Source organism: Cervus elaphus, chromosome 12, assembly GCF_910594005.1.
Source record: "Cervus elaphus chromosome 12, mCerEla1.1, whole genome shotgun sequence".
Classification (NCBI taxonomy): Eukaryota; Metazoa; Chordata; class Mammalia; order Artiodactyla; family Cervidae; genus Cervus; species Cervus elaphus.
The window spans coordinates 25451041-25478632 of NC_057826.1; the positions used below are offsets into that span (position 1 = coordinate 25451041).

At 54.5% G+C, this 27592-nt stretch overlaps 1 protein-coding gene across 1 annotated transcript in view; it reads left to right on the forward strand.

Annotated features, from left to right (window-relative positions):
* SPTB (spectrin beta, erythrocytic) overlaps positions 1-27592 on the forward strand; it is a 130589-nt gene that overhangs the window by 99096 nt on the left and 3901 nt on the right. Inside the window, exons 18-33 of the mRNA XM_043918935.1 lie at positions 15-105; positions 1333-1479; positions 2285-2548; positions 2907-3113; positions 3535-3624; positions 6493-6771; positions 7336-7466; positions 8403-8607; positions 8882-9256; positions 10859-11103; positions 12268-12406; positions 12867-12951; positions 13510-13706; positions 14015-14064; positions 14552-14630; positions 24802-25064. Coding sequence (XP_043774870.1) covers positions 15-105; positions 1333-1479; positions 2285-2548; positions 2907-3113; positions 3535-3624; positions 6493-6771; positions 7336-7466; positions 8403-8607; positions 8882-9256; positions 10859-11103; positions 12268-12406; positions 12867-12951; positions 13510-13706; positions 14015-14064; positions 14552-14630; positions 24802-25064 — 2847 coding nt within the window. The remainder of the gene's footprint in view (positions 1-14; positions 106-1332; positions 1480-2284; positions 2549-2906; positions 3114-3534; positions 3625-6492; positions 6772-7335; positions 7467-8402; positions 8608-8881; positions 9257-10858; positions 11104-12267; positions 12407-12866; positions 12952-13509; positions 13707-14014; positions 14065-14551; positions 14631-24801; positions 25065-27592) is intronic.

The following is a 27592-nucleotide window of genomic DNA, read 5'->3' on the forward strand; positions in this document are numbered from 1 at the left end:
GGCTTTCCTTGCAGGCACAGGAAGAACAATGAGAAGGCCCAAGAGGCCTCAGAGCTTCTGAAAGACAACCTAGAGCTCCAGAACTTCCTGCAGAACTGCCAGGAGGTAAGGCTGCAGCCAGGCTGGCCACTTTGCAGGAGATTCCCTCTAGGAGCATGGTGCCCTAGAGGTGGGACGTCCTTTCTCACTCAGGAGTCTGGATTCCACGAGCAGGGAGCTCTGGGCACATGACGTTATTAAGTCCTTCATCCTCTAGAATCTTTGGTTTCACAAATTTTTTTTCAAATCTGTAAAGATATCTTTTAATTTGTCAAGTCTGGGGCAAGATTTCTCAAAAAGTGCCCCAAGGACTATCTGTATTAGAATCACCTAGGGCCCTTGTCAGGGTTGGCCTGAAAGTCCTGTGACCTTTGCATCCATATGGGGCCCAGTGTGTACAAAGGCCTCATGTTTGGTTTATTACTCTGCTGTTGCCGTCTTGCAATTCTTAATGACTTTGAATATTCCCATTTTACACCAGGCCCTGCAAATTATGGAGCTGGTCCTGGCTCTAGTTGAATGCAGACTTCTGGGCCCAACTGGGGCCCAGATGAATCAGAACTTAGGGGGTGAGATAGAGAGCAGCATTCTCAACAAGCTTTTCAGTTGGAGAACCACTGACTCAGAAGATCCTCACTCATCCTGGGGTGAGCTCTCCAGGAAGATCTTTGCCCTGTACTCCTAGGCCTCTCCATGAACAGTGCTTCCATGCGGAATGGGGCTTCCCCTGACATTTTTGTTGCTTCCATCCTCGTACCCCTTTCCTCTCAACTCAAATGACTTTGTCCTCACCCATCTCGGCCCTTGGTACAAACCAAGCTTGGTGTAATGCCAAGACATCTTGGAAACATGAGAGACTCAATAGTTCTTCCTTCACTGTTATTATAGGATCTGCTCTTGACTTTGTCCTCAGATAACATTTTTTCACCCTACTGCCAAAGGGTGGGTTTAACCATCCATTCAGTAAACACATGTTGAGCTACTGCCAATAGGCCAGGCCCTGTCCTCAGTCCTGGAAATGTGGAGAGAAGTGTGAATATCCCTGGTGTTGTACTGCACATGCTGTAGAGGGGAAGACACGGTGGTGCCTGTGTTTCAGCCCTGAGACCTCACAGGTTAAGTTTCCTGTGCTGGGAGTTAGGGATCCCAAGTCAGAGGGGAGTACTCTGCTGTATTCATACTCCCTCCCCTTGGCCTTCTTCTGCAGCCAGAGGTGGGCAGCAGGTCCAGCCATGAGCCCCTGGCCAAAGAGGGACTCTCAGGGACCATGGATCCCATTCTTTCTGCCCACAGCTCACTCTCTGGATCAATGACAAGCTGCTAACATCTCAGGATGTCTCCTATGACGAAGCTCGAAACCTTCACAACAAATGGCTGAAGCACCAGGCGTTCGTGGCAGAGCTGGCTTCCCACCAGGGGTGGCTGGAGAACCTTGACGCGGTGAGCAGAGCAAGTGGTGGGGTCTCTGCTTGGGGATTCTTCCTTGAGTGGGGCTGCACGTGGGGCACGGACACTGGCCGGGAGCTTGCCGAGCAGTATAGGACCTGGATGTGAAAAACTTCTCCAAGTAGTGGTTAAGCCTTGGAACTCCTGATAATCTGATGTTAAGCCTGCACAGAATGGGTGCCTCCTGGGGTCACTTGAGTCTCGGGACAGTCCAGAACACTAAGAACACAGGGCCTGTGCGTCCAGTGTCAGGACAGCAGTAATCTCTTGTCTGCCATCATCCTCACCAGGATGTCCTGCCCAGAGGCAGGAGGATCTCTGAGATGAGCAGAGTGGGCCAGGGACTACTGACCCTCATTGTTTGGATGGGCAGCACCACCAGGGAGTTGTCATTCATAACAGAGGTCCCATCTGTAATAAGCTTGTCCAGGGGCCCAAGTCAAAAATATGGCTGGAGTCAGGCCTGGGAGAAGAGAAAGAGAGGAGAAAGAGGAGCCTCTCACTCTTGTGACTGTCCGTAAAAAGCAGGCCTGGGAGCCACATGAGTTTGTGTCCATCGTGGTTAAGCATGGGGCTCCAAGCCAGGCTGCCTGACTCCTTAACCTCCATGTGCCTCAATTTCTGCTGCAAATAACTCTGGAGGTGCAGAGTTTTTCGCTAAGCCTCACCCAAGTTCTAGGCAGATCCATTGCCTCACTGACCTCTCCTCAGTTAGCACTTGGCAACCACCTGGGGCAAGGGGGCTCTCCAAGGGTCCTCTTCAAGGTCGTAGGGTGAACACTTCTTCTTCCCCACACAGGAAGGAAAGCAGCTGATGGAGGAGAAGCCCCAGTTTGCAGCCCTGGTGTCACAGAAGCTGGAGGCCCTGCACCGGCTCTGGGACGAGCTTCAGGCCAACACACAAGAGACGGCTCAGCGCCTATCAGCTGCCAGGAGCTCCGACCTGCGCTTGCAGACCCAGGCTGACCTCAACAAGTGGATCCGGGCCATGGAGGACCAGCTTCAGTCGGACGACCTGGGCAAGGACCTGACCAGCGTCAACAGGATGCTGGCTAAGCTGAAGGCGAGTGAACGGGTTGCAGACTGGGGCCGTTGGCATGGAGGGAGTCTTGGCAGCAAATCTGCAACCTGAAAGGGAGTACCCTCCTGTCCCTTTAGCTAGGCTGGCTTTTATCACATCTGTCGGTTTGTAACCCAGCTCCTACCCTCTGTGGTGGTTAAGACAGGGTAATAAAAGCATGCATGAGAAGTATAGCATAGGTGCTCAGAGGGGCAAAAGATGAGGTGGGGGAAATCCAAGAAGACTCCCTGGGGAAGGCTGAGTGCAAGCCAGGTCTTGGAGGATCGATCGGTGGGATGGGGGGGGGGGGGGGCTGGCCAGGTGCAAGGGCCGGTGCCGACACCATCCTCTCATGTCCCAGCGCGTGGAGGACCAAGTGAACGTGCGCAAGGAGGAGCTGGAGGAGCTGTTCGCCCAGATGCCCTCGCTGGGAGAGGAGGCGGGGGATGAAGACCTGAGCATTGAGAAGCGGTTCCTGGATCTTCTGGAGCCCTTGGGGAGGAGGAAGAAGCAGCTGGAATCATCCAGAGCCAAGCTGCAGATCAGCCGGGACTTAGAGGATGAGACGGTGAGTGGGCGCAGCGGCCCCCCCTTCCCCAGCTGTCATCGGGTGGCTGGCTGCTGCCCAGGGCAGTTCTTGGCAGGGGACGTCTGGTCATCTCACCACCTCATTTCATAGGGTGGTTGTAATGGTTACATTAAATATAAAAGTAAGCCAGTGCCCTTTGAAGGGTGGCTCTCTCATGGCTTACCGGACAGACTTGGGCTCGAGGTCCAGCTAAGTTGCCACCTGCCTTGAAGTGACCAGGAGCAAGTTACTTGGAAGCTCGGTTCAAAGTATCAGAATGCCCCTCCTTTTACAAAACACTGATGGGGTGTTGGGAGGAACCAGAGGGACACGGGAGGCAGAGCTGTGTCTGACCCGTGGGGAGCGATGGAAGGGTAACCGTGGTTGTCATCCGCTGTCCCCTGCCCTCTGGTCTCCGCAGCTCTGGGTGGAAGAGAGGCTGCCTCTGGCCCAGTCGACCGACTATGGCACTAACCTGCAAACCGTGCAGCTGTTCATGAAGAAGAACCAGGTGAGTCCTGCCACCTGGTCAGTCCCTCCTGCCCCGCCACTCCCCAGCAGCAGATTACAGACCACTATTTCTTGTTGACAGTTTCAGGGTTCCCAGTCTGTGTATTCTCATGCAGCTTTGGTGATAGCAGAGAGAATTCTAGGGGAACCATGGGAGGTGGTGAGTGGGAATGGGGGTCCAGGTGCTTTCGAATTTGGGGCCATTCGGGGCACAGGTGAGTGTAGGACCTGGAGGCCGTGGCCTGGGCTTTCATGTGCTTTGTAGCTTCTGTATTCCGTGGCCTCCCTGAGAGGAGGCTGATAGCTCCTGGGGTCTCTCCTGTCGCTGCTTTGTCCCTCTTTCAGGGCTAAACTTGACCTGTTAGGTCTCCTCAGGGCAAGTAGGCCTCTACTCTCTGAAACACATGAGGGTGCTTGTGGGGCTCTAACCCCCACTTCCTTTAGAGGAAGCCACTAAACTTGGACTCTGAGCCATAGGAGCAAACATCCATTGGCTGTTCTGCTGTTTTAGGCCTGATTGGGAACTTCTGTGTCCTTGGGCAGAAGCCTGGAAGCAAGCAAATGCTCTTCCTCTGTCAGGGCTGCAGGGAAGCCTGTGTCCTCTGGGAAGGCCGGTGGCATGGGTTTGTGGTCTGACCATGCGATCTGGCCAGGGGCTGACTGTACCCCTGCTCTTAGGCGGAGTCCGTCCTTCAGGAAGTGGGGACAGCTGCAGTCTCGATCAGGGAGAATCTGGGAACTTAGAGAAGAGCAGAGTGTCCCAGAGTGACAGTTGGTACTGCAGCAAATGGGGAAGGAAGGTCATGGCAGACAGTACTTCCTTCTTCCAAAAATGCCAGCAGCCAACATCTTCCCACAGAACCCAGCAACTGTGCAAGGGCCTGAATTAATTATACTAAAAGTGGTTTCTTGAAGGCTTCTTCTAACCCTTTGCTTCCAGTTGGCATGGTCATGGCACTGAGGCTCCAGTGGCAGCATGTAGGGACCCGAACTAGAAGGTGGTGGAGATGGGGGTTCCACTTACACATCAACCTCCAGTTAAAGGGGGAAGGCTGGGAGAAGACAGTATCCTTGAGGCCTCAGTTTCCTCCACTATAAAAAGAGCCAAGTCTAGTCCTTTCAACATTCACTCCTTTAGCCTCAGAGTTACTGCCAAGTGATTTTCACCTCCCCGAGCTGAAGATGGCTATTTCAGGAGAAGGGCAAGAGTAATATGGATGGGGTTCCCCTTAACATGAAGGGAACGACAGTCTCTTGGGTGAGCGTGGCTGCTCCAATAAAGATGACTTTAGGCTAGCCTCACTAAAGCCGAAATCCCATTTTATCATCCCTTCTATTGCAGTGGTCCGTGTGCATCAGACTCACCCAGAGGGCTTGTTAGAACACACTTGGCCGGGCTCCACCCTAGATCTTCTGCATCACACTCTGGGAGCAGAGCCTGATAGCTCGCGTTTCTGTTAAGATCCTAGATGATGCTGATGCTGCTGGCCTGGAACCCCACTTTGAGAACCACTGCTCTAATGGCCATCACTGTGACTAGATCCCAACCTGCAAGGTGCCTCATGAAGGGTCCTCAACTCTAGCTGCACATTAGAATCACCCAAGGGAACCTTTAGGCATACGAATGCCTGGGTCCCATCTCAGATCAGTTAATCAGGATCTCTGGGCATGGGGTAGCCCTATCTATGTCTAGTTTCCCCCAGTAATTCAATGTTCAACCACTGTCCAGCCTGGCCTGGCTCCCACCTCCCCCTGAATCTTCTGTCTTATCCCTTTCACCCTCCTTCACAGTATTCTAGTTTGCCTGGCCCTTTGGACCATCCAGGTTTCCTTCCAGGGACTTCCTTGACATTGGCTCTGTCCCCCTGCCATCAACACTCATCCTCCAAATCTCTCTGGGTTTTCATTCTCTCATCAGTCACGTCTCACTCAGACGTTATCTATACAGAAAACCCTTCCTGGACCCCCAGCTAGAGTGGCCACTGCCACGCCTTGGAGAACAATCTTCATCTCTTTGCTTAAAAGGAGACAGAAATAGCTTTCTAGTATACCTGAAGAGTTCATAGATCTCAGGGAAAGTAAACAGGCGAGTGGAAGCTGACCCCCTGGGTTGTTTGAATACAATTGCAGAGACCACAGGAAATTGTCTGAATCGAGATTCCAAGCATCAGGTGTAAGGTGCCTTTCAACAAGCTAGGTGACTTACAGGTATTGACAGTTCCATGTATTTTGAATGCTGACAGTCGCAACACTGGCCATGTATCCTGTTCTTGCCCATCACCAAAGTGGGAAGAAAATACCATGTTGGTAACCGAAGTCTCAAGCAGGAAATAATTCAAAGCTCAGAAAAGATTTGAGAAATAGAGACAGGAGAAAACAAAACAAAATCCTACCCTGAATAAGGAGCAACTGCTGAGTATTGTTTTATACAGAGTAAAAGTTGCTAAAATCAGATCTCAGAAGGCCATTTTAAGAGTCATTTTCCTCTCCTCCACCACACACAGCTAAGAAATCGAGCTCTACTGAAACAGGAGGAGTAGGGAACCGTCAAGAGCTCCGGCTCTGGGATCCAAGAGAGCCGTGTTCAAACCCCACCCGGTCACTCGAAGCCCACAGTGACCTAACCGCTCTGTGTTGGCGTCCAGTGCTTATCTCAGAAGCTCACAGGAGGGTGAGGGGAGAGCAGGTGGATGCAGCACTGCGCTGGGCACATGGTCACAGGCCGTTTTTACGGCCACACCCGCTCTGCTCGAGCTTCCCTAAGTGGTTCCGGGCGAGAGGGGCCCGGGAGAGGCCCTGGGCTGCCCTGCACAGTGGGAAGGCCAGCCCCTGAGCCCTCAGCCCCTGAGCCCTTCCGCTCTGGCCACAGACGCTGCAGAACGAGATCCAGGGCCACACGCCCCGGGTGGAGGACGTGCTGCACAGAGGCCAGCAGCTGGTGGCGGCGGCCGAGATCGACTGCCAGGACGTGGAGGAGCGCCTGGGGCAGCTACAAGGCTCGTGGGACACGCTGCGGGAGGCAGCGGCCGGCCGGCTGCAGCGCCTGCGGGAGGCCAGCGAGGCCCAGCAGTACTACCTGGACGCGGGCGAGGCCGAGGCCTGGATCGGCGAGCAGGAGTTCTACGTCTTCTCCGACGAGAACCCCCAGGTTGGCTCGGGCAGGGTCCAGGGCTGGGAGCCAAAACCAGCCGAGAAGAAGAGCCAGAGGGGAGATGGGCTGTCCGGGGGGGCACCTGGAATGCCATGTGTGAGGAGTGAGGGCAGGGGTCCGGGTGCCCTCAGGACGCCCCTGCTCTTGAGAACGTATGATGCACGTACTTCACTCAGGTGCCCTGTTTGCCAGTTAGATTTGTTCTAACCCAAGAGTTCTTCACGTTTTTTGTGTCAGGGGCTCTATGCAGGTGAACTGTGGTGGGAGGGAGTGAGAGGTGAGGTAAGGGGGTCTCTAAAAGCTGGGGTGATACAGGAAGTTTTCATGAGGGGAGAGGTTGGACCAGGGCCTGGGAGGGTGGACGTCAGATGAGAATTGAGGGTGTCGAGAAGAAGGTAGGACGCAGACGTTGCCAGGCACCGGGAGTAGCAGGAAGAGACCACGCGTGGTGCTCCTGGGGTGTCCTGCGAGCCTGGCCCTCCCGGATCTCGGGCACCTCCCGGAGCTGGGCAGTGACCCGGATGAGGTGAGCTCGTACCCTGACAGCCCGCTTCCTCCCAGGATGAAGAGAGTGCCATCGTGATGCTGAAGCGGCACTTGCGGCAGCAGCGGGCGGTGGAGGAGTATGGGAGGAACATCAAGCAGCTGGCTGGCCGGGCGCAGGGCCTACTATCTGCAGGCCACCCCGAGGGGTGCGTGTGCCTCCAGGGGTGACCTGGCCAGGTCCTGGGCACACCCCACCCCTGCCAAGCAGGATCCCTTCAGGTCCAAGGGGAAAACAGGAATGGTTTTCCCCAAGACTACGGGTTTGAGAAGGCTGCCTTCTGGACTGCTGGTTGGCCCCAGGACCCTCTTGTGTCGTGGTTCAGTGTGACCTCAAACAGGGCTGACGGAAGGAGGTCTGGTTGGCAAAGTGATTCAGGAACAGACTAGCAAAACTACCTGCTTGGTGAACTGAGAGCTCCGGTCTTTGGAGGAGTTAGTCTTCTGCATCTTTCAGCCCAGTCTAACTTTGCTTTTTGTGTGTGTGGTCCAGAAGGCAGGTCAGGATCTTGCAGTGTCTCGGCAAAATCATTATATGCCATCTAAGCTGTTGAGTGGTGTGGGTGCAGCGTCAGTGGAGCCCACTGGGTCAGGCACCTCAGGCTGCCCCCAGGCCTGGCCCTGTCCTCTGGGCACCCACAGCAGCCACCTCAGCGTCTCCTAAGGAGCCCCAGGGACTGAAGAGCCCCTGGTACTGCACATCCCTCCCTAAGGAGCCAAGCAGGGCCTGCTGCTGGTAGACCCGGCCTCAGACTGCCCCCACCCCCAGCCTCCTTGGAAGAATAGCGAAAGAGTTCTCCATCCAGACCAGTCTCTCTGAGCTTCCCAGAGTCAGTGGCAGGGACGGAAGGCAGCTCCTGGCAGGGGACACATTTCATCATCCCCTGAAGCATCATGGCCTAAGGGATGGTTCCTTTTCTCCCGGCTCTTCCCCATGAAAAGTCGCTGCCGTCCATGTCTTCTAAGCTGTGCTGCCCCATGCATTTGGGCCTCAGGGCTGGGAAGGAGGAGGCGGGCTCCTCGAAGCTGGCTGTCCTGGGATCTCAGCCGCCCCCTCTGAGGACCTTTCTTGTTTTGAATCCCAGAGAACAGATCATCAGACTTCAGGGGCAGGTGGACAAGCAGTACGCAGGGCTGAAGGACATGGCAGAGGAGCGCAGGCGGAAGCTGGAGAACATGTACCACCTCTTCCAGCTCAAGAGGGAGGTGGATGACCTGGAGCAGTGGATCGCAGAGAAGGACGCAGTGGCCTCCTCCTCGGAAATGGGGCAAGACTTTGACCACGTGACTGTGAGTATCCACAGCCCCTGCTAGCTTTGCCTCCCTCTAATGCAGCAGACCCAGGAGCTGTCTCTCCCCCTCCACACTCACCCACACACACACACCTGCCAGGTGCAATGTGCTGCAGTGATGAGGGCTCCCCCGTGTGAGCTCAGGCACCCTGGGGAAGGTGTCAGAGCCCAGCTCCAGGCAGTGGCAGGTGCCACTGGGAGTCTACGTGATGACATTACTGAACCCCGAGCCCTGATAACTGATAACTGCATTTCCATCTACTCTTGTCCAGGTGCTCCGGGACAAGTTCCGGGACTTTGCCCGGGAGACCGGGGCAATTGGGCAGGAGCGGGTGGACAATGTGAATGCCGTCATTGAGCGGCTCATCGATGCGGGCCACTCAGAGGCAGCCACCATCGCCGAGTGGAAGGACGGGCTGAACGAGATGTGGGCAGACCTGCTAGAGCTCATCGACACGCGCATGCAGCTGCTGGCCGCCTCCTACGACCTGCAGCGCTACTTCTACACCGGTTCCGAGATCCTGGGCCTCATTGATGAGAAGCACCGTGAGCTGCCTGAGGATGTGGGGCTGGACGCCAGCACCGCGGAGTCCTTCCACCGTGTGCACACAGCTTTTGAGCGGGAGCTCCATCTGCTGGGGGAGCAGGTACCTCTGGCCCCCAGCTGTCCCTCCACCTTGCCCCTGACTAGCATCCCTGGGACCCTCTCCTGGCTTCTAGAGGCCCTCTCCTGGCTTCTAGAGAGGAAATCTCTGCAACAGGCACCTCCTTAGAGAGGCAACAGCTCCAGGCAGGAAGGCAGGGAGCAGAGGCTTTCAAATGTTCTTTAACTTTAGAGCTAGTTCCCTGGTGGTTCAGACGGTGAAGAGTCTGCCTGCAATGTGGGAGACCTGGGTTTGATCCCTGGGTCAGGAAGATCTCCTAGAGAAGGGAATGGCTACCCACTCCAGTATTCTTGCCTGGAGAATCCCATGGACAGAGAGCCTGGCAGGCTACAGTCCATGGGGTCGCAATGAGTCAGACATGACTGAGCGGCTAACACTTTCACTTTAAACTGAGCCTTTCCCAAAACCCAATGCAAAGTACCTTAAAATGCAATTTATCTGGTTGTCAGAGTGTTACAGAATCATTAGTGAGTCCACATGTAGCACTTTTCTAGCACCAGGTACTGTTCTAAGCAATACACTCAGCCACACTCTGAGGAAGGGAGTAATGTCTTCTGCCTTTTCTAGATGAGGAAAGCAGGGTATAGAAGGGTAATTAAGTTGCCTGGAAACATGCAGCTAAGCAGTGGAGCCAAGATTCAGATCCTGGCAGTCTGGCTGTAGACTCTGAACCCTTAGCCATGGGGCTGTTTAGCCTTTCCAAGTGGGAGCTGGAGGGGGGCCCGAGATCAGCCTAGACTTCCCCTTCCCATCACGGGGTGCCCCCTAAGGCACTTCTATAGGCCCATAAGGTTCTGCAAAGTCCAGGGTGATGAGAAGGTTGAGGGGGAGCTCAGTCTCTTTGGGGGTACTCACTGGGCTTCCAGTGGAACAGGGAGAGCTGGACTCACTTGAGAGCTGGACTCACTTGTAGTCCTGCACCGAAGCAGTGGGATTTCAGGAAAAAGCACCAAAGTATTAATAGGCAGGGTCCCTGGGTCACCAAGAAGGGGACAGCCTAGGGATTTGTCATCCAGCTGGAGGTGCCTTGGGGATGCCGGAGCCCTTGAGGCACGTACAGCCCCACCAGGGTCTTGGGAGTGAGGCTTCACTGCCCTGGGGCCTGCCTCGAACAGTGGATGACATCACGAAGAAGGATCTGGAACAGGGAGTCGAGAGGCACCTCCAGTCCCAGCTGCACCCTCTCTGAGAGCGAGTGACCTCGGGCCAGTCATGAGCCTCCCTGAGGCCCAGTTTCCTTGTTTCAGAAACAGGGATAAGAGCGGTACCTCTTTGATGAGATTGTTATAAAGACTGAGAGAGTCATAAAATGTGCTTAGAGCAGTGCCCAGTATATAATTACTCTCATAATCACACATCAAAGGGCACAGAGCCCCTCTCACTCTCAAATCCTCATCAGAGCCCAAAGGGCAGTTTGGGTCATCAGAGATGCCAGGGCAGGGAGCCTTCTCTCCAGCACCCAGAAGTGGGGAGCCTCCAGCACCGTCCTCGGAAGGGAGACCCAGAGGAAGCAGACACTCTCATCCATCCTAGGCCCAAGACATGTCAGCCCGGGGAACAACAGTCAGTTTTGCCCCATCACAGGTACAGCAGTTCCAGGACGTGGCCGCCCGTCTGCAAACGGCATATGCTGGGGAGAAGGCAGACATCATCCAGAACAAGGAGCAGGAAGTGTCTGCCGCGTGGCAGGCGCTGCTCGATGCCTGTGCTGGGCGCCGCACCCAGCTGGTGGACACGGCAGACAAATTCCGCTTCTTCAGCATGGTCCGAGACCTCCTCTCCTGGATGGACAGCATCATCCGGCAGATTGAGACCCAGGAGAAGCCCAGGTGAGAGCGGCATCCCCACCCCTGGACCAGTTTGTCCCAGAGGCTGGCGAACCGGGATGCTGCTCTGAGGGCCCATCCTGGAGAGACGTCCCAGACTGTGGGCACGCAGGAATCCCCAAGGGGCACCTGAGGCTGGGTCCAGGCAGAATCTTAGTGGCTCAGCTGCTACTGGAAGGACTGACCATTGCAGAGTAAAGGGAATCCTGAGAGTGCTGAGAAACACATCTGTCATTCAGATTCTATCATGGGGCGCAGTGGCCATGGTTGTCAGTGAAAATAAGCAGTTTATACATCAAAAGCTGGGCAGGTCCAGAAGTGGTCACTCTCCCCCTGGCATGGGCTTATGAGGACCATTTTCTTAAATTTCAGGAAAGGAGCTCATTGCCTGTGAGAGGTAGAGGCAGATATGTGGGCAGTTGGCCGGGATCAGAATTCACTACACACTTTGTGCCTGTCTCTGGCCCCCTGCCTCTAGGGCGCCTGTCCTGGTGGTCAGACTTTTATATTTAACATCTTGGTTGAGCTTATCATTCACATGCCGTGCAATTCAGCCACTTAGACTGTGCCAGGCAGTGTTTGTTTTGCATAGTCACAGTTGGACGACCATCACCCCAGTGTAAGTTTAGGATATTTTCATCGCCTCAAAAAGAAGCCCGGTACCCCTTAGCAGTCATCACCGCCACTCCTATCTCTTTGTAGCCCTTGGCAACCTCTAATCTGCTTTGTGTATCTAAATTTGCCTATTGTAGACTTTGCACATGAGTGGGATCATAGAATGTGTGGTCCTTTGGGACTGGCTTCTTTCACTGTCCACAGTCTTTCCAAGGTTCATCCATGTAGCATGTATCAGTACTTCATTCCTCTCTATTGCCAAATGTAACATTCCTTTGTGCGTGCGTGCGTGCGTGTGTGTGTGTGTGTGTGTGTGTGTGTGTGTGTGTGTGTGTGGTTGCTGCACCCCTGACCATGTCCTGACCACTGGCCGAGGGAGGATACTAGGGCCTCAGTGTTCCTGCTGGACCGGGCAGCTGGCAGGATGTCCCAGCTGTCCAGAGAGAGAGGAGGGAGTGGGGTCAGACTCCCAGGCAGATGGGACTTGGTGTCAGGTGGGCCAGAGTCACCCCGAGTCTCCCTTTTCACCAAACTCCCAACCCTGCCCCCCAGGGACGTCTCCTCAGTGGAACTCCTCATGAAGTATCACCAGGGCATCCGGGCGGAGATAGAGACCCGCAGCAAGAACTTCAGCACCTGCCTGGAGCTCGGCGAGTCCCTCCTGCAGAGGCAGCACCAGGCCTCGGACGAGGTGGGCTGGCAGGACGGACACGGGTTCTCTCCTGTTCTCGCCTCCGCTCCTGCCGGGCCAGACAGCTTCCTGGGAGGGAGCCTGTGGGCCATGGAGGCTCATCTTTCTTTTGCCCCAGGAGCACTGGGGCTCTGTGCCGGCCCAGGGATTTACAGCCTCACCAAACCCATTCAAGGAGCTGGCCGCTTCAAAGGGAGAGTGGGCTCATGACCCTCCTAAACCCTCCCGTGTGTGTGTGCTTTGGGCTTGGCGACCCCCACTTCCTGGGTGAGGCACATGTTAACCTCAGAGAGGTTAAGTGATGTGGCCAAGGCTACACAGCTGGCAGGGCCAAGTCTTGAAGCCAGGGCGGTGTGACCAAGGCCAGCCGGCTTTGCAGGGCCCTTCCGCACACCACCTCCAACGGTGGCAGGAAGGGTTACCTACCAAAGCCTGAGCCACCTTCCCTTCCTCCCCGCAGATCAGGGAGAAGCTGGAGCAGGTGGTGTCCAGGAGGGAGGAGATGAAGGAGAAGTGGGAGGCCCGCTGGGAGCGGCTCCGCATGTGTGAGTGAAGCCTGGGAGCCAGGCAGTCGGGGAGGGGTGGGTGCAGGGAGGGGTGATGTCAAGGCGGTGGAGGAGAAGACCCCACCCCACCCCGCAGCACCACCCATCGGCAGAACTCAGGGCCGGGGGCCTCTGGGGGCCCACGGAGAAGACCCAGGAGACATGCTGCTGGAAGCCCACCTCTGACAGCCAGCACCCGCTTCCTGTCCACTCTCTGCCCCCGCCCCCGCCTCCTGCTGGACGGGTGTCCCCATAGAGCTGTGGCCTCTCCAGGGGTCGGGGTAAGGCCCTAGTGCATCCCAGGTGCTTGACCTGCGGCGTGTGCTGCACAGAAGCGGCTCTGTCCCCTGCGGCTGGAGCCCAGAGAGGCGGGGAGAGCCCACCACTCAGATTGAGGCTGCACAAGGACCTGGTCTCTCCCATGACCACTTGTGCATGTCTGTGAGGGAGGGAGACAGCCTGGGAAGACAGCCCGGCTCCACGTCTGTCTGTGCGCGGACCTCCCCAGGCTCCCTAGGTCCGGGGGGCGCTCACGGACCCCGGGCCTTGTCTCGGCAGTGCTGGAGGTGTGTCAGTTTTTCCGGGATGCCTCCGTGGCCGAAGCGTGGCTGATCGCCCAGGAGCCCTACCTGGCCAGCCGGGACTATGGACACACGGTGGACAGCGTGGAAAAGCTCATCAAGAGGCATGAGGCTTTTGAGAAATCCGCGGCCAGCTGGGAAGAGCGCTTCGCTGCCCTAGAAAAGCCCACCACGGTAAGTGGGGGGCAGGGGGGTGACCCAGAGCGGTGGACAGCCATGCCTTGGGAGTCCCTCCAGTCGAGAGTTCTTAGGCGGTTTTGGGGGACCTGTGGGCAGTGTAAAGGCTGAGCAAGTAGGGAGAGTGGGAAGGAAACACGAGTAGGAGGAAGGATGGATTTTTGAAGGCAAGAGACAAGAGGGGCCGATTCTGGAAGGAATGAACATCACATATGTCGGGTACAGGGAGCCTCTTTCGAGGAAGGCTGTCTCCGAGCTGGTTCCCCTCATGGCTGCTCTGACTCCTTGGCCTTTTCTTTCCCTAGCTTGAGCTCAAAGAGCGCCAGACCCCGGAGAGAACTGAGGAGGAGCCTGGGTGAGTGTGGAGAGGACTGGCTGGAGCACTCTGCTGAGGGGGGGCGAGGGGGAGGGGGAGGATGATGCTTCCACTTGAAACAGGCCCCCTGACGTTTTGACACACCACATGTGACCTCTCACACCTGGGGCCACTGGTCAGAGAAATCCAGAGTGCCTGGAGCTTAAAGGCAGAGAAGAGACTTCATTTCCCCCCAGTCCTGGGTGTCCTGCAGTCCTCATGGGAGAAGGATGAGGCGGGTGGGCCATGGCTGCTGCACCGTCGCCCCCCTGCTCTGGGAACCAGTTGAACACGTGTTCCAGAGGCCAGGCTGCCTGGAACCAGCCTTTTCTGAAGCATCTGCCCTCACTTTGCAGATTGTGGAGCATCTGCCAGGCTGCAGACTTGGCTTGTGTTTTCTGGGGAGGAAGTGGGAAGCCAGGCCTTGGAGATGGGCTCCGGCCTCCGAGAGGTGCTCATTTCTGAAGCGGGACATTGTTTTCCATAGGCTTCAAGAGGAGGAAGGCGAGACAGCAGGGGAGGCTCCCCGAGGTCCCCACCGAGCCACCACTGAGAGAACATCCCCGGTCAGTTCCCTGTCCCGTTTGTCTAGTTCCTGGGAGTCATTGCTGCCAGACACCCATCGTCCCGACTAGGCTCTGTGGGGGCAGAAGGCCAGGATGGGCACACTTCCACCCCCTCAGAATCCTTCCACCACTCTTCCTTTTTTACTTAGCTTTTCTTAATTTCTAGAATAATTCCCCTCCTCCCCTCAATCAAGAAGAACCTGACATGCCAGCCCACTGACATGACTCTCTTAGTTTGGTTTTATCTGGTCTAATAAATTTTGTTATATAAACACATCCCCATCTCCATCAGGGGGAACAGTTGATACAGCAGGGATGATCCCCTTTTATACACTGTCCTTTCCCCCCTGACACCATCCCTAACTCAGTACCCCCTGCACACGCACACATCCACATACACACATACTCACAAATGGACCGTGTGGTCTCCCTGCCCCAACCGTGGCATTTAGGGGAGTGAAGTGGGCACGTTCACCCTCGAGTAGACTCCTTCCATGGCAACAGAGGCCCCTCCCCACTTTGCACCTTCCTGGCCTGATGCCTGTGGGTCAGTGAGCTGGAGACAGAGATGATTCTGAGGCAAGAACAGACTTGAGGGGGCCCTTCAGGAGGAAAAGAGACCCCCAGGTATTCTGCCTAGAGGTTTCCAACTTGTAGAAGGGAGGATGGGGAGGAGGGGGTACCCAAGGCCCAGATATCTTCAGGGCCTTGCCTGGCATAGATCCTTTAGCTGAAAGGACCCGGGAGATCTATGCAGGAAGTCTGGGAGGCTGTGACCCCAGTTTTGGGGCAATGTCCTGGGAGCCGCTGACTGAGAAGAAAGCAAGAACCCAGCATGTGCCTTGCATGGCTTTGCTGCTGCATGTCCACCACCTGTGCAGGTACCCAGTTGAGCTTGCCTGAACCTTTAGGAGTTCTTGGTGGAAATTTCTGGTACGACATCAACCCCAGAAAAATGCATATCCTGTGCAGAATCCCGGTCTGATCTAGATTTCAGCCCTTCCCACACTTCTGAGACACACACACACACACACACACACCCACCCACCACAGACACGCACACACTCTGAGCTGCCTCCAGCCCCACCAGAGGCCTCCCTTTCTGAGCTGCACCAGCCCACCATGTCCAGCAGAGGGCATTCCTGGGCTCCCGCTGGAGGATCTCTCCCAGGAGTTCCCTCTGAAGATCTCATTGTGGCAGTGTGGGGGTCTCCGGTGAACTTCGCCCTGCGCCCCCCCCCCCCCACCTTTCCCAGAGACAGCCCCACTGGAAGGAGAGAGAACTCTGGTGGGGGCTGGCACGGACTGCAGACACTGGGGCTGTGACTTCCTGCCACCTGTGCTTCAGCTGTGCGTCCCCGTGTGTCTGCGTGCAGTGGTGTCCCAGGTCTGCGGGTTCCTTTGTGACCGCCTGAGTGATCCATCCATTGTCTGTGTCACGTACGTCTGTGCAAATGTAATTACATGTGCATCAGAGCTGCCTCCATCCCACACCTGAATGCCGCTGGATTTGGGGGGAATAAAACCTGCTTGGACCTGAGAGTCTCTCTGGAAGAAGGAAGTGAGCCCACACTTGAGACCCTTTCCAGAGAGCCAGCCACCCTGCCAGATGGGGCAAGTGGCCTGTGCACGCTACCAGGAAGAGACCAGATGGCCAATCAAATGAACACCAGGCCCAAGGCCTCAAGCAAACAGATTTCCTGCTGCTTCTCCTTTCCCAGCCCTTTGTTGAGTTTTCATGAGGATCCACGGAACTCCAGGGGGGAGAGTGGGATACCCCCTTGTTCTTTGACATGAGAAGAGTGGAGAAAGAGTCCCATGCAGGTTGGAAAACCTTTCCAGAAGCCACAGGCCCCTCCCAGGAAGGCCAGCTGAAGGAAGGTCTGCTGAGTCTTCTCTCGGGCTGGGCCTGGCTGTCACACTGTCCTGTCTCTGTGGTCTGCTGTCGGGGCCCTGTGGGACAGATCCGTGCTGTGTGTGCTCTGGTGTCGGGGCCCTGTGGGATAGATCCGTGCTGTGTGTGCTCTGGTGTCGGGGCCCTGTGGGATACATGTGTGCACTGCGGCTTCCCGTGAAACCCATCACTAGTGCATGCCGGCTTCCTGCTTGGGGGAGCAGACCAGGCACCTGAACCCCTGTCTGGACTGCTGCACAGCCCACGGTGAGCACCCTGCCAGCCCTGCCTGCTCCTCGCTTCCCTGGTGTGTGCCCGGGTGTGTGCACACACACACACACACACGGGCAGGGGCTGGAACACTTTTCCACGCATTCAGTTTTTCCCTCAAGCATATCATCATCGTACAATCCATTGCCTCCATCACCTCCTAGCTTTCCATGTTAGAGCATGTTCTGATTTAAAGGGGAAAAAAAAATCATTCTACAGGTAAGTATGCGGGAGTGCGTGGGACCAAGAAGAAACAAGTTTTCACAAATGGCAAAATTCCTGGAGTGAAATTTTGGAAGTCTGGACATTGGGTTCTAGTCCTTCATTGTAGCAATGTCATGCAAGATTTTAGACAAACCCCCTAACCTTGCCCTTTATAGAGCTCTCTCTGCAGGATTACAGAAAGTCCAGGATATTCCTGTATGTGAACCATGTACCTAAATAAAGGGAGGGTTGGGAGAGAAGGATTTCCCCCACTTTCATGGTGTTCTCAGCTCTGAGGAACCTGGTTCAGTGGTCAGGTGCCAACTGGTGTGAGGCTGGAGATGGGAAGAGATGGCAAAGGGCTAGGGTGTTTTCCTTGGTTGCCTGGGGAAAAGAGGAAGGCAGGGTTGAACCTCTGCTCCTGCCAAGTCCAGGGCCCTGAAGGTGGCTCTGGGGTAGCAGAGCCCCAGGGTAGCCCCAGGTAGCAGGGGACCTGGCCGCAGGCTGAGGCTCCCCCCACGACACCCTCCACTTTATATGTCTCCCCTTCACCCTGGGTGCAGCTCTGGGGAGGGCTTGGAGGTCCTGCTAAGCATCCTCATATGCTTGGCTCTGGCTACCTCGGAATCCTCAGAGTAACATTTGTGGTGAGATGCTGAGGTTGATTTATGGAGAAGAAATGGTATTGCAGAGGATCTGAGCCAACCCAGGCTTGGGGGCCCCCAGCCCCGGAGCCTCCTCTGTGCCCTGTGCCTGTCTCCTGGCTTCGAGAGGGAAGCAAGGCCTGCTCTAGGAACTCTCCCAGTGGAGCTGCTGTAATGAGGAGCGAGGACCCTGAAAAGGGTTGGTGCTTCTAGAGGGCTGCCACAGCAAGAAAGAATCTGCCTTCGGGGTTCACTGTTTTGGGGCAAATGTGCCCTGTCTTACTCTGAGCCTCCAGGCTGGATTCCTCTGTGGTGCAGGAACTCTGGGGCCAGGCCGCTCCAGAAAGCAACTGCCTGGATGCGTTTCATTATCAGGCCTTCATCAGGTTGTCAGGGAAAACTCTCTTAGCCAAGCGCAGCTCATAGACATCACTCTTCCCCATGACCTTCCAAGACTGCCTGCAGCTGGCTTCCCCAAGGGAAGACTCGCCAACTCATCTGGGATGAATAGGAGGGTCCAGACCCCCAGGTCCCTTGTCTCTCCCTTCCAGAGCTTTAGAGGTTGATGTGACTTCAGGCAAGCTACCGGCACTTTCGAACATGAGGGGTAGCATCCCGGGGCTGAGTGGGCACTGGATTGCAGCAGTTCACCTTTCCGCCAGTGCCTGGCGGCTCCAGCTGCTGTCACCACCTCGGCAGTACCCAACCCCCGCACCCCCCACCTCCAGCCCCCAGCACCAGCCTCCACGGCAGGCAGCCTAGAGCTTTAATCAGCTGCCAGAGGGCCAGACTCTGACGTCCTTAGAGGGAAGGGATGTGGGTGTGGACGCAGCAGCTGTGTTTCTTCTTGCCTGAGCAAGCTCCCTCCATCCTTTCTACCGGATCATTTCTCCCCTCCCACTCTGAGGCCAAACTGAGCTGCTGGTTCAGGCATTTTTGCAGCGAAGGCAAATGGTGTGTTTGTCCGTAATGAGCAGACCCGGTCTGGAAAGAATGTCAGTTTTCCCACGAACCTGGGTGTGTCTGTCTCCCCAGAATGCCTGAATCAGCATGGCAGGGCTGTGTCTGCCTACAGCCTGGCACCACGCCCTGGCACTCCGGGGAAACTGGCTCTAGGCTCTTTCTGGACATCTGTCCGAGGCTGGGTGTGCCCCACTCTCTATGCTGAGGTTGGGCGTGATCTTCCCGTCCCTGCTGCTCAAAGGCAGCCCCTAAGTTTGTCTGCCAGTCCACATTTCAGAGCATCCCAGATCCTGATAGACCCAGCATGGGACTCAGTTAACACTGAAGGCATCTCAGAAATGGGGTTGGAAGTTGCCAACTTGACCGCTGGGTGTCAGATCCAGATGGGGGGGTCAATGGCTTCCTTTTGGTTGTAGGAATGGCGAAGACAGCCCCTGAGGAAGCCTCGTTCTCTCCCCCAGGATGATCATGGGGGAGACCTTCCCTGTCCAAGGGGACCCTGCGCACTCCCCTCTGCCCCCCTGGCTTCACCTGGTGGCCTTCTGCTCTGCATCCCTCCCTTGTCTTCCCTGGTTTCCAGTGACTGGACTCTCACCGCAGTCGTTCATCTCTCAGTTCAGTTGCTCAGTCGTGTCCGACTCTGCGACCCCATGGACTGCAGCACGCCAGGCCTCCCTGTCCATCACCAACTCCCGGAGTTTACTCAAACTCATGTCCATGGAGTCGGTGATGCCATCCAGCCATCTCATTTCATCTCTTAAACATCCTCCAGAAGAATTCTAACAGTTGGCCCCCGGGGCACAGGGCTGAGCCACTCCTCATGAGAGCTTCTCCCCTCAGCCCCCAACCTGGAGGACTCCCCACCTGGCCGGCCTCAGCTCTTCCCGCGTGTTTCCCTCTGTTTAGAAACAGCTCTGTCCCCTCCTCCGGCATTTGCCTCTGCCCACCCTCCATTCCCGTCTCTCTGGCTGCTCTCAACTCTTCTCTTGCAAACAAGTGTCTTTTGAACAGCCTTCCCAGCCCGTCTGCTGAGAGCCTTCTCACCCAGACAATGAAAGCCCAGACCGCAGACATTTAGGGAAGGAAGAAGTTCTCGGCTGCCGAAGTGGCCAACTTCCCCTACCCGATCGCCTCACGGGGCTATCTGGTTGCCTAAGGCATTCAACCATAGGTTTTGTGTGGCCTCCAGCCCCTCTTCTGGCCCGTTTCGGCATGGCTGTGACACAGTCCCACTGCCTCGGCCCGTCAGCCATGCTTCTTCTGTAAGCCAGACTCCCCCTTTTATTTTTTTTTATTTTTTTTATTTTTTTGATGATCAGAATAAAGTATAACCCCACAGACTCCCCCTTTTAGACCATGCACCCCGTTGGATAGACCCTTTTTCCTGAGCAGCAGTGCCTCCCCGTCTCTCGCAGCAGGATTTAGTGGGAAGAGCTCAGGGTTTGGGACCAGACCACTGCATCCTCATTTCACTCAGTAGTTGTGTGACTCTGGGCCTGTTACTCATTCTCCCTGACCCTCAGTTTCCCTCATCTATGAAACAGCCATAGTGACACCCACCTCTCAGAAAGGGTGTGAGGATAGGAAGAAAGAATGTAGGGAGGACACCTGGTAGGTGACTGCCTTCATTTTCCCTTCATTCTTTTCTCCATCTCTCACCACAGTCCTTCATCTCTTAAACGTCCCCCATAAGAATTCTAACATTCGTTGCCAAAACCCTCCCAAACCAGCCTTCCTGCAGCGCCCCTCCCTGGAGACCCGCTACACACACTCGAAGCTCAGTTCTTGCTGTGAGGTAAGTGGGTAAGACCTCTCACAGCTAAGGTCGAATAGTCTTTGGGATGCATCCTCATACCCCGTTTCTCACTTACCTGCATTTCCTTCAGAGAGAAGTTCACTTGCGTTTCCTTGCTTGTTCATGCATCTGGGATCACTGAGCATCTTGTAGAACACCTGCGACCCTGTGGTCACACCCCAGGTGGTTTTTCTCCCTGGCTGGAGACTAGTTGTCTGTGTGCTGGCCCCCTTATGCCACCTGCTGGCTGGGTCTGGAACTACACCTTCAACCAAGGGGTTGGACCCACCCTGTCCCCCATCCCTTTCACCTTCTTGAAAGTCCTCTGGCGGGGAGACATCTGCCTGCGTTCCCCCGCCCAAGTCAGCTTCCTAGCAAGACAGGACCCTAAAAAGTCAAGCGTCCAAGACTCTGCAAAGACTCTGAGGTGGCCACGCCCTGCCCGTCAGGAGCTCAGGCCTCTCCTTGTCTGATTACAGTCCTGTGAGGTCCTAAAATGTTCTCCTGTCCATGTCCTTTCCTCCCCTGATGGTCCCCCAGCAGCCAAGGCTGCCTGTCCCCTACCCCCCTCCGACGCTTTGATCCCAGCAGCCAGCGCACACACCTAGCTCAGACGAGTCCTACCCACCCACCAGTCCCCTGGGCCCCCAAATCAGAGAACAGAAGCTCCAGGCTTATTCCAGGCGCCATCTCGGGCCCTTCTCTCTCCTGCTCTTACTCCCACTCATGGTCTAAACTCTCCATCCATCCTGACCCAACACCCAGAGTTTCTCCCAAGTGGCTGAGTCCTCCTTTTTTCAGAGTGCCCTCCCCAGCTCCTCTGGACAAGGGCTCTAGGCTGGGCTATCCTTCAGGTGGAATCTATGCAGCCTCCTGATGCCCGAAGGGCCGGAGCAGCACGCCTGCCTTCTGCCACCTATCACAGAGGATAGAAGGGAGTCAGATTGTCTCAGCTATTCAGGCCCTTTTAATAGAAGCTGCCTGTCCCTACAGCACACACGTAGCCAGCACCCCCTCCTGGTATCTGCTGTCCACTGATCCCTCTGCCTGCAGAATCTGTATCAGAGCGCAATATGGTTCCTGGGACAGCAGGAGAAGTGCCTCCCCTGCTCTCTTAGAAGATGGCACAAAACATATTTACCCCTGGAGACTATAAAAGGAGGACCCTTTTGCCCAAGCCATGCCCCTGTCTTTCTCCTGTGTCCCTTCCCCCAGCCCAGGAGGGAGAGAAGCCCTGGATCTGAAAGGAGCAGCTGCCACCAGACCCCTCCACCTCCCACCCTCATTCTTGGCTCTCTCCTCCTCTGGCTTTAGCCTTCAGGGTAGAGGGGCGAAGATGTATTTTAAATTGTCTCTATGTGAACAGTCAAGAGAACAGAAGAAATCTTTGCATACATCAGAAAACCCCTATTTTCCAAAGCCCACCCACAACCTGGCCGCTTTTGATCACACTGGCCATGGCCTCTGACTGTCCCTGCCGGGGGATGTGGATCAAGCACCCATCAGGAGGAAACAGAAGAAAGGTGAAATTAAGTCGGGAGGCAGTCCTGGAAATACGTGTTTTCAGAGGAGAGTTCCCAAAAGGAAAGGAGCATGGAAATGAAAGTATAGGAAGAAAATGTGGATACACAAGCCTGTAGTAAAACCAGTCCCGGGAGGGTAAAGGCTGAGTGAGGGGGTGAACAAGGCTGAGAGGTTCTGCTGGGTTTTCCTCCCAGCATCTGCCAGGGCATCTTCCATGAGCCACGAGGGAGTGCCAGAGGGCCTGGCCCATTGCCAGGAGGGGCAGAGAGGCCAGCTGGAGAGGGAGGGTGAAAGGCTTCACTACCTCCCCGACCTCTATGCCTGTCAGAGGGTTGGCCTGATTGGGTCCACAGAACCCAGGCTCCCAGGCTCAACCCACCACTCCCGCCCTTCCTCCCTGCTGGAGGATGATCCAGGCAAGGCCTTAGGGCCTCCAGATCCTTGTGGTCAATTCCGGCTCATTGCCAACACTCAAAACATATAAATCCTGCAAGATGCATAAAGATGGGTGTGGCCCAGCCACAACTCTCAAGAGGCTCTAAGACAAGGAAAAGATGAGAACCCTGAGGACGTGATAAAAAGTCAGGCTTGCCCAATTCTTCAATGCATGCTCTTAACTGGAAACGAAAGCTGTGTGACCCTGGGTAAGTCACTTAACGTCTGAGCTCAGATTGTCTCATGGATTGAAGGTGTTAGACTAGAGTAGTGATTTTCAACCTTTTCCAGCCATATTATTCCTTTCTTTAAATGGGATCTTAGGGAACCCCAGATTAGTTTGTTGACTAGTCCTAACTTAGGGGATACAAACATGACCAGCTTTACCTTTCTTCCAACCACTGCCGTCAAACATCTCCACTGAACCTTCACTTCCCATTCCTTACTGCCAGCTCTGGCAGACATTGATCATTTTTAACTGTTAAAAAGCCCAATCAGTCTCTTTCAGTTTGAAGCTTCGATCTGATGTCCAAAATGGTACCCAACTCCTTTCATTCTCCATTTCTCTATTTTGGATTTGATCCAAGGTCTGAAGGACCCACAGTGGGGAGCACAGGGTCTGCTCTTTCCTGGCTCCTCCCCAGCACTCTCCTGGGCCTCCATCTTCAGTTGGGACAGGGAGTAGAAAAGAGGGCAGTGTCTCCTTACTGCCTGATGTGGCTCTGGCCCTCCTGGGCTGTCAATGGCCTTGGTCCTTCAGGTTGTCCATATACCGCCTGCTTGGGGGCTACAAGATCCTTCCCACCTGGTGCTGTAAGGTCTTCAGCAATCAGACCTTTGAGGCAGTTCTGGCCAGATGTCTCTAGCTAGGCTGCCTTCCTGGGCACTTACTTGGCACATAGAAGACCCACCCATTCCTGTCCCAGCTGGCATTCTTGTGCTGCACTCGAAAGCAGGCTGCCCCTTGCTCTCTCAATCTGTCCACCACTTGTGTGGTGGCACGAAAGTGGATCAGCAAGGCTCTGCATAAGGAGCTACCCAGCCAGGGGACAAGAGTCTGCTCCCCCTTCTCATAGGCACCTGACATACAGCCCATGGCTGCACTAGAGGCCCCTCACTTGGCTTGGCTGGGGGCTGGGAGCATCCTGCCTTCCATTTAGTTCAGTTCAGTTCAGTTGCTCAGTCGCATCTGACTCTCTGTGACCCCGTGGACTACAGCACGCCAGGCCTCCCTATCCATCACCAACTCCTGGAGTTTACTCAAACTCATGTCCATTGAGTTGGTGATGCCATCCAACAATCTCATCCTCTCTCGTCCCCTTCTCTTCCTGCCTTCAATCTTTCCCAGCATCAGGGTCTTTTCCAAAGAGTCAGTTCTTTGCATCAGGTGGCCAAAGTATTGGAGTTTCAGCTTCAACATCAGTCCTTCCAATGAATATTCAGGACTGATTTCTTTTAGGATGGACTGGTTGGATAGCCTTGCTGTCCAAGGGACTCTCAAGAGTCTTCTCCAACACCACAATTCAAAGGCATCAATTCTTCAGCACTCAGCTTTCTTTATAGTCTAACTCTTACATCCTTACACGACTACTAGAAAAATCATAGTTTTGACTAGATGGACCTTTGTTGGCAAAGTAATGTCTCTGCTCTTTAATATGCTGTCTAGGTTGGTCATAGCTTTTCTTCCAAGGAGCAAGCGTCTTTTAATTTCATCGCTGCAATCACTGTCTGCAGTGATTTTGGAGCTCGAAAAAGTCTGTCACTGTTTCCCCATCTATTTGCCATGAAGTGATGGGACCAGATGCCCTGATCTTAGTTTTGTGCCTTCCATGGGGAGGTGCAAGGAGGCAAAAGCCACAGCCTTTCCCTGGGGCATTGACTCCTTAGGTGGTGAATCTCCATCAGCACTTGAGCGCATGAAAAGCTTGTTAAGAAATACCAATGTGCAGACCCCACTCCAAGCGAGTTAACTCAGCATCCTGAGGATGCGTCCTGCACATGTTTTGTTAAAGCTCTCAAGGTGATTGTTAAAGGCAGCCGGGGTTAGGAACCACTGCCTTCCTCCAGCAAATCCCCACCAAATGAAGGGGGTAGGACCAGTTATCCCTCCCATGAGCTGGGAGGGTCTGGGTTTCCCTGGTGGCTCCGTGTAAAAGCCACTCACCTGCCTATGCAGGAGACATGGGTTCAAATCCTGTGGGCAAGCCCCTGGCCCAGCCCCTTCAGCTCACTCTAAGGAACTTCTGCTCCTATTGAGGTTGGAGAGGGGGACAGTTTGGGGAAGCAGGCCAGGTAGACACCCACAGCAGGTCGGGGGAGGGCCAGGGTGGGTCGGGGAGGGCACAAGGTGAGGCCTGCTGACCTCCCCTGTTCTGCCGAGAAGTGTCCATCCCGGGTCTGGGCCCTCAGCAAGATGCGCTCCTCCCATATGCCCTGGAGCAGGGGGAAGAAGAGAGGCCGTGGCCCCAGGACCTGCAGCCGCCACCCCCGCCAGGGCCCCACGAGGACGGGCAGGAGGAGAAATCCAGCACAGACGAGAGGCCCTCCACAGAGCCCCTCTTCAAGGTCCTCGACACACCGCTGAGCGAGGGCGACGAGCCTACGACGCTGCCAGCCCAGCGGGACCGCGGGCACAGCGTGCAGATGGAGGGCTTCCTGGGCCGGAAGCACGACCTGGAGGGGCCCAACAAGAAGGCCTCCAACAGGTGTGTCCCGGAGGGGCCGCGGGGCCGCAGGATGGGCAGAGCAATCCGGGCAGTCTGTGGGTGAGGAGGCCCTCCGCCTCGAGTCTGAGAGTTCCCGAGTGCCTTCTGGGCCAGCTCCGGGGGGCTACTGGGCATGGTGGGAAAGCCTGTCTTCAGCCGTGGGCCTGACTTCAAATCCTATGACCGCATACTAGTTACTCAGCCTTTAACCTGTAACATGGGGATGGTGCCATGCCTGGTGCAGAGCAGAATGCTAGCTGGTAGTATGCCAGGGCAGGGCAGCAGGTAGGGCTTGGTACTAACAAGACCTACCTGTCCTTGACCCAGTCCCGCTTTTTACCCAGTCTGGGCCTCAGTTTCCCCAGCCATAAAATAGGGAAGGAGAAAGAGCTGACCTAAATGCCATCTGGAGGGCCCTCCTAGAAATTATATGACCCTGAGAAATTCATTCAGAGACAGTCGTGCCCTTGAGTGTGGTCTACTCAGGGGATGCCGCGACCCAAAGTCTCTAGGGGCCTCTGCCTTCAGGCAGCAGTCCAGGGTCTCAGAGAAACAGGGCAGCATCAAGAGGTTGAAGCCAGCTCTATACCCAGGGCCAGCTGGCAGCATACAGAGGGCCTGGCCTGGAGGACACACCAAAGCTATTTCAAATTCCAAAAATGAATTTGGGGCCTGACCACCCTGAAGAGGTTTATTGCTTTAATATGAAGGATCTGCAGGAGAGGGGAAACTAGCATTTAAAAAGTACCTACCATGTGGCAGGCATTATATCAGGACTGACAAAATTTTCACAACCACCCTGTGATATTGAGGTTTCGATTTTCCAGATGGGGGAAACCGTCTCAGAGAGGTTGTCCTTTGTCCAAGGCAGGATTTTACTCCTCCTTAGCAACTGCCTTACTTGGGCTACCAGCTCAGAGAAGTTGGTGAGGGCCAGATCTGAGCAGAGGATCCCTGAGCTGGTGTCAGAAATCTGGGCTTTATGGAATGGCTCTGCAGCCAGCTTTGAATGGGTCAAGTTCTCTCTTTGACCTTCCAGTCCTTCCTCCCTATGTGTTCTGCTAGTTCTCCATCATTCTGCCCTCAAAAAGGAGTTGGCGGGGGGAGGGGGGGTGAGGAAGAGGAGGAAGAAGCGCTTAATGTTTCTCAGCACTCATTACTGTCGAAGGACAACGTGCTCTGTATTTGTCAAAGAAGGAGCTCAGGTGAACTCCTTTATGAGCTCATGTGTTGGTTGTTCTCACCAAACCTCCCATTTGAGTTGAGCCTTGATTTGTGCAAATATGTTCCTTTAAAAAAAGTGCTAGCACACTATACCAGGCATTTATCATCAATAAAACAAAATACCCCTACCACCAAAACAAAACTCAGCTCTGTTTATGTTACAGTTCTGTAGTGAGACTCATGGGCTGTAGGGAGACTCAAACCCACTCCAGTGTTCTTGCCTGGAGAATCCCACAGACAGAGGAGCCTGGCGGGCTCTAGTCCATGGGGTCACAAGGAGTCGGACACAACTGAATGAACACAGGCACGAGTGAGACTCAGATATGCTGGTGGCTATGAAAGTGCTTTGCAAAGGTCTTTACACTGTTGGTCTTAGACTCAATAATTCTAGAACTATATCTCAAGCTAAGATCGGAGTTATAGGCAAAGATTAAAGCATCAGGATGTTTTGTTGCTGTTGTTCTTTAAAGTTGTGTCTGACTCTTTTTGCGACCCCATAGACAGGTGTTTCCCGGGCAAGAATACTGGAGTGGGTTGCCATTTCCTTCTCTAGAGGATCTTCCCAACCCAGGAATCGAACCTGCACCTCCTTCATTGGCAGGCAGATTCTTCACCCCTGAGCCATCAGGGAAGCTCCATAAGGATGTTTATCATAATACTATTTCAAATGTGGATAAATTTTCTAGTATTAAAAGGTCCACCAATAAAGGGATTACTTTTATTTGTGATAGGATACCACATAGCTATTAAACTTATTTTCAAGAAATATTTGAGAATTCAAATATTTGAGGATGGGGAAATACTCAAGACATAGTGTTAAACTTAAAAGTACAAAATAAAATTGAATATATAGTATAATCCAATTTTAATTATATATGTGAATAGAAAAGAAACCAGAAGGAAATAAATAAAATGTTAACAATATTAGACCTTGGTAGTGGAATTACATGCAGATGATTGGGTTTTTTTGGCCATGCCATGTGGCATGTGGGATCTTAGTTCCCCTACCAGGGATTGAATGTGTGCCCCTTGCACTGGAAGTGCTGAGTTTTAACGACTGGGCTGCTAGGGAAATCCCACATGCAGATTACTTTTAATTGCAATTTTTTTAACTGTAAAATGTATTACTATTGATCATGGTAAAATTGGTGTAGTTAAGAAAAATGGTAAAGCTGTGGGAACTGATTATAGAGATGCTGTGTCAGGACTGTGGCAACCCTCTCCAGTATTCTTGCCTGGACAATCCTGTGGGCGGAAGAGCCTGATGGGCTACCATCCATGTGATCACAAAGAATCAGACACGA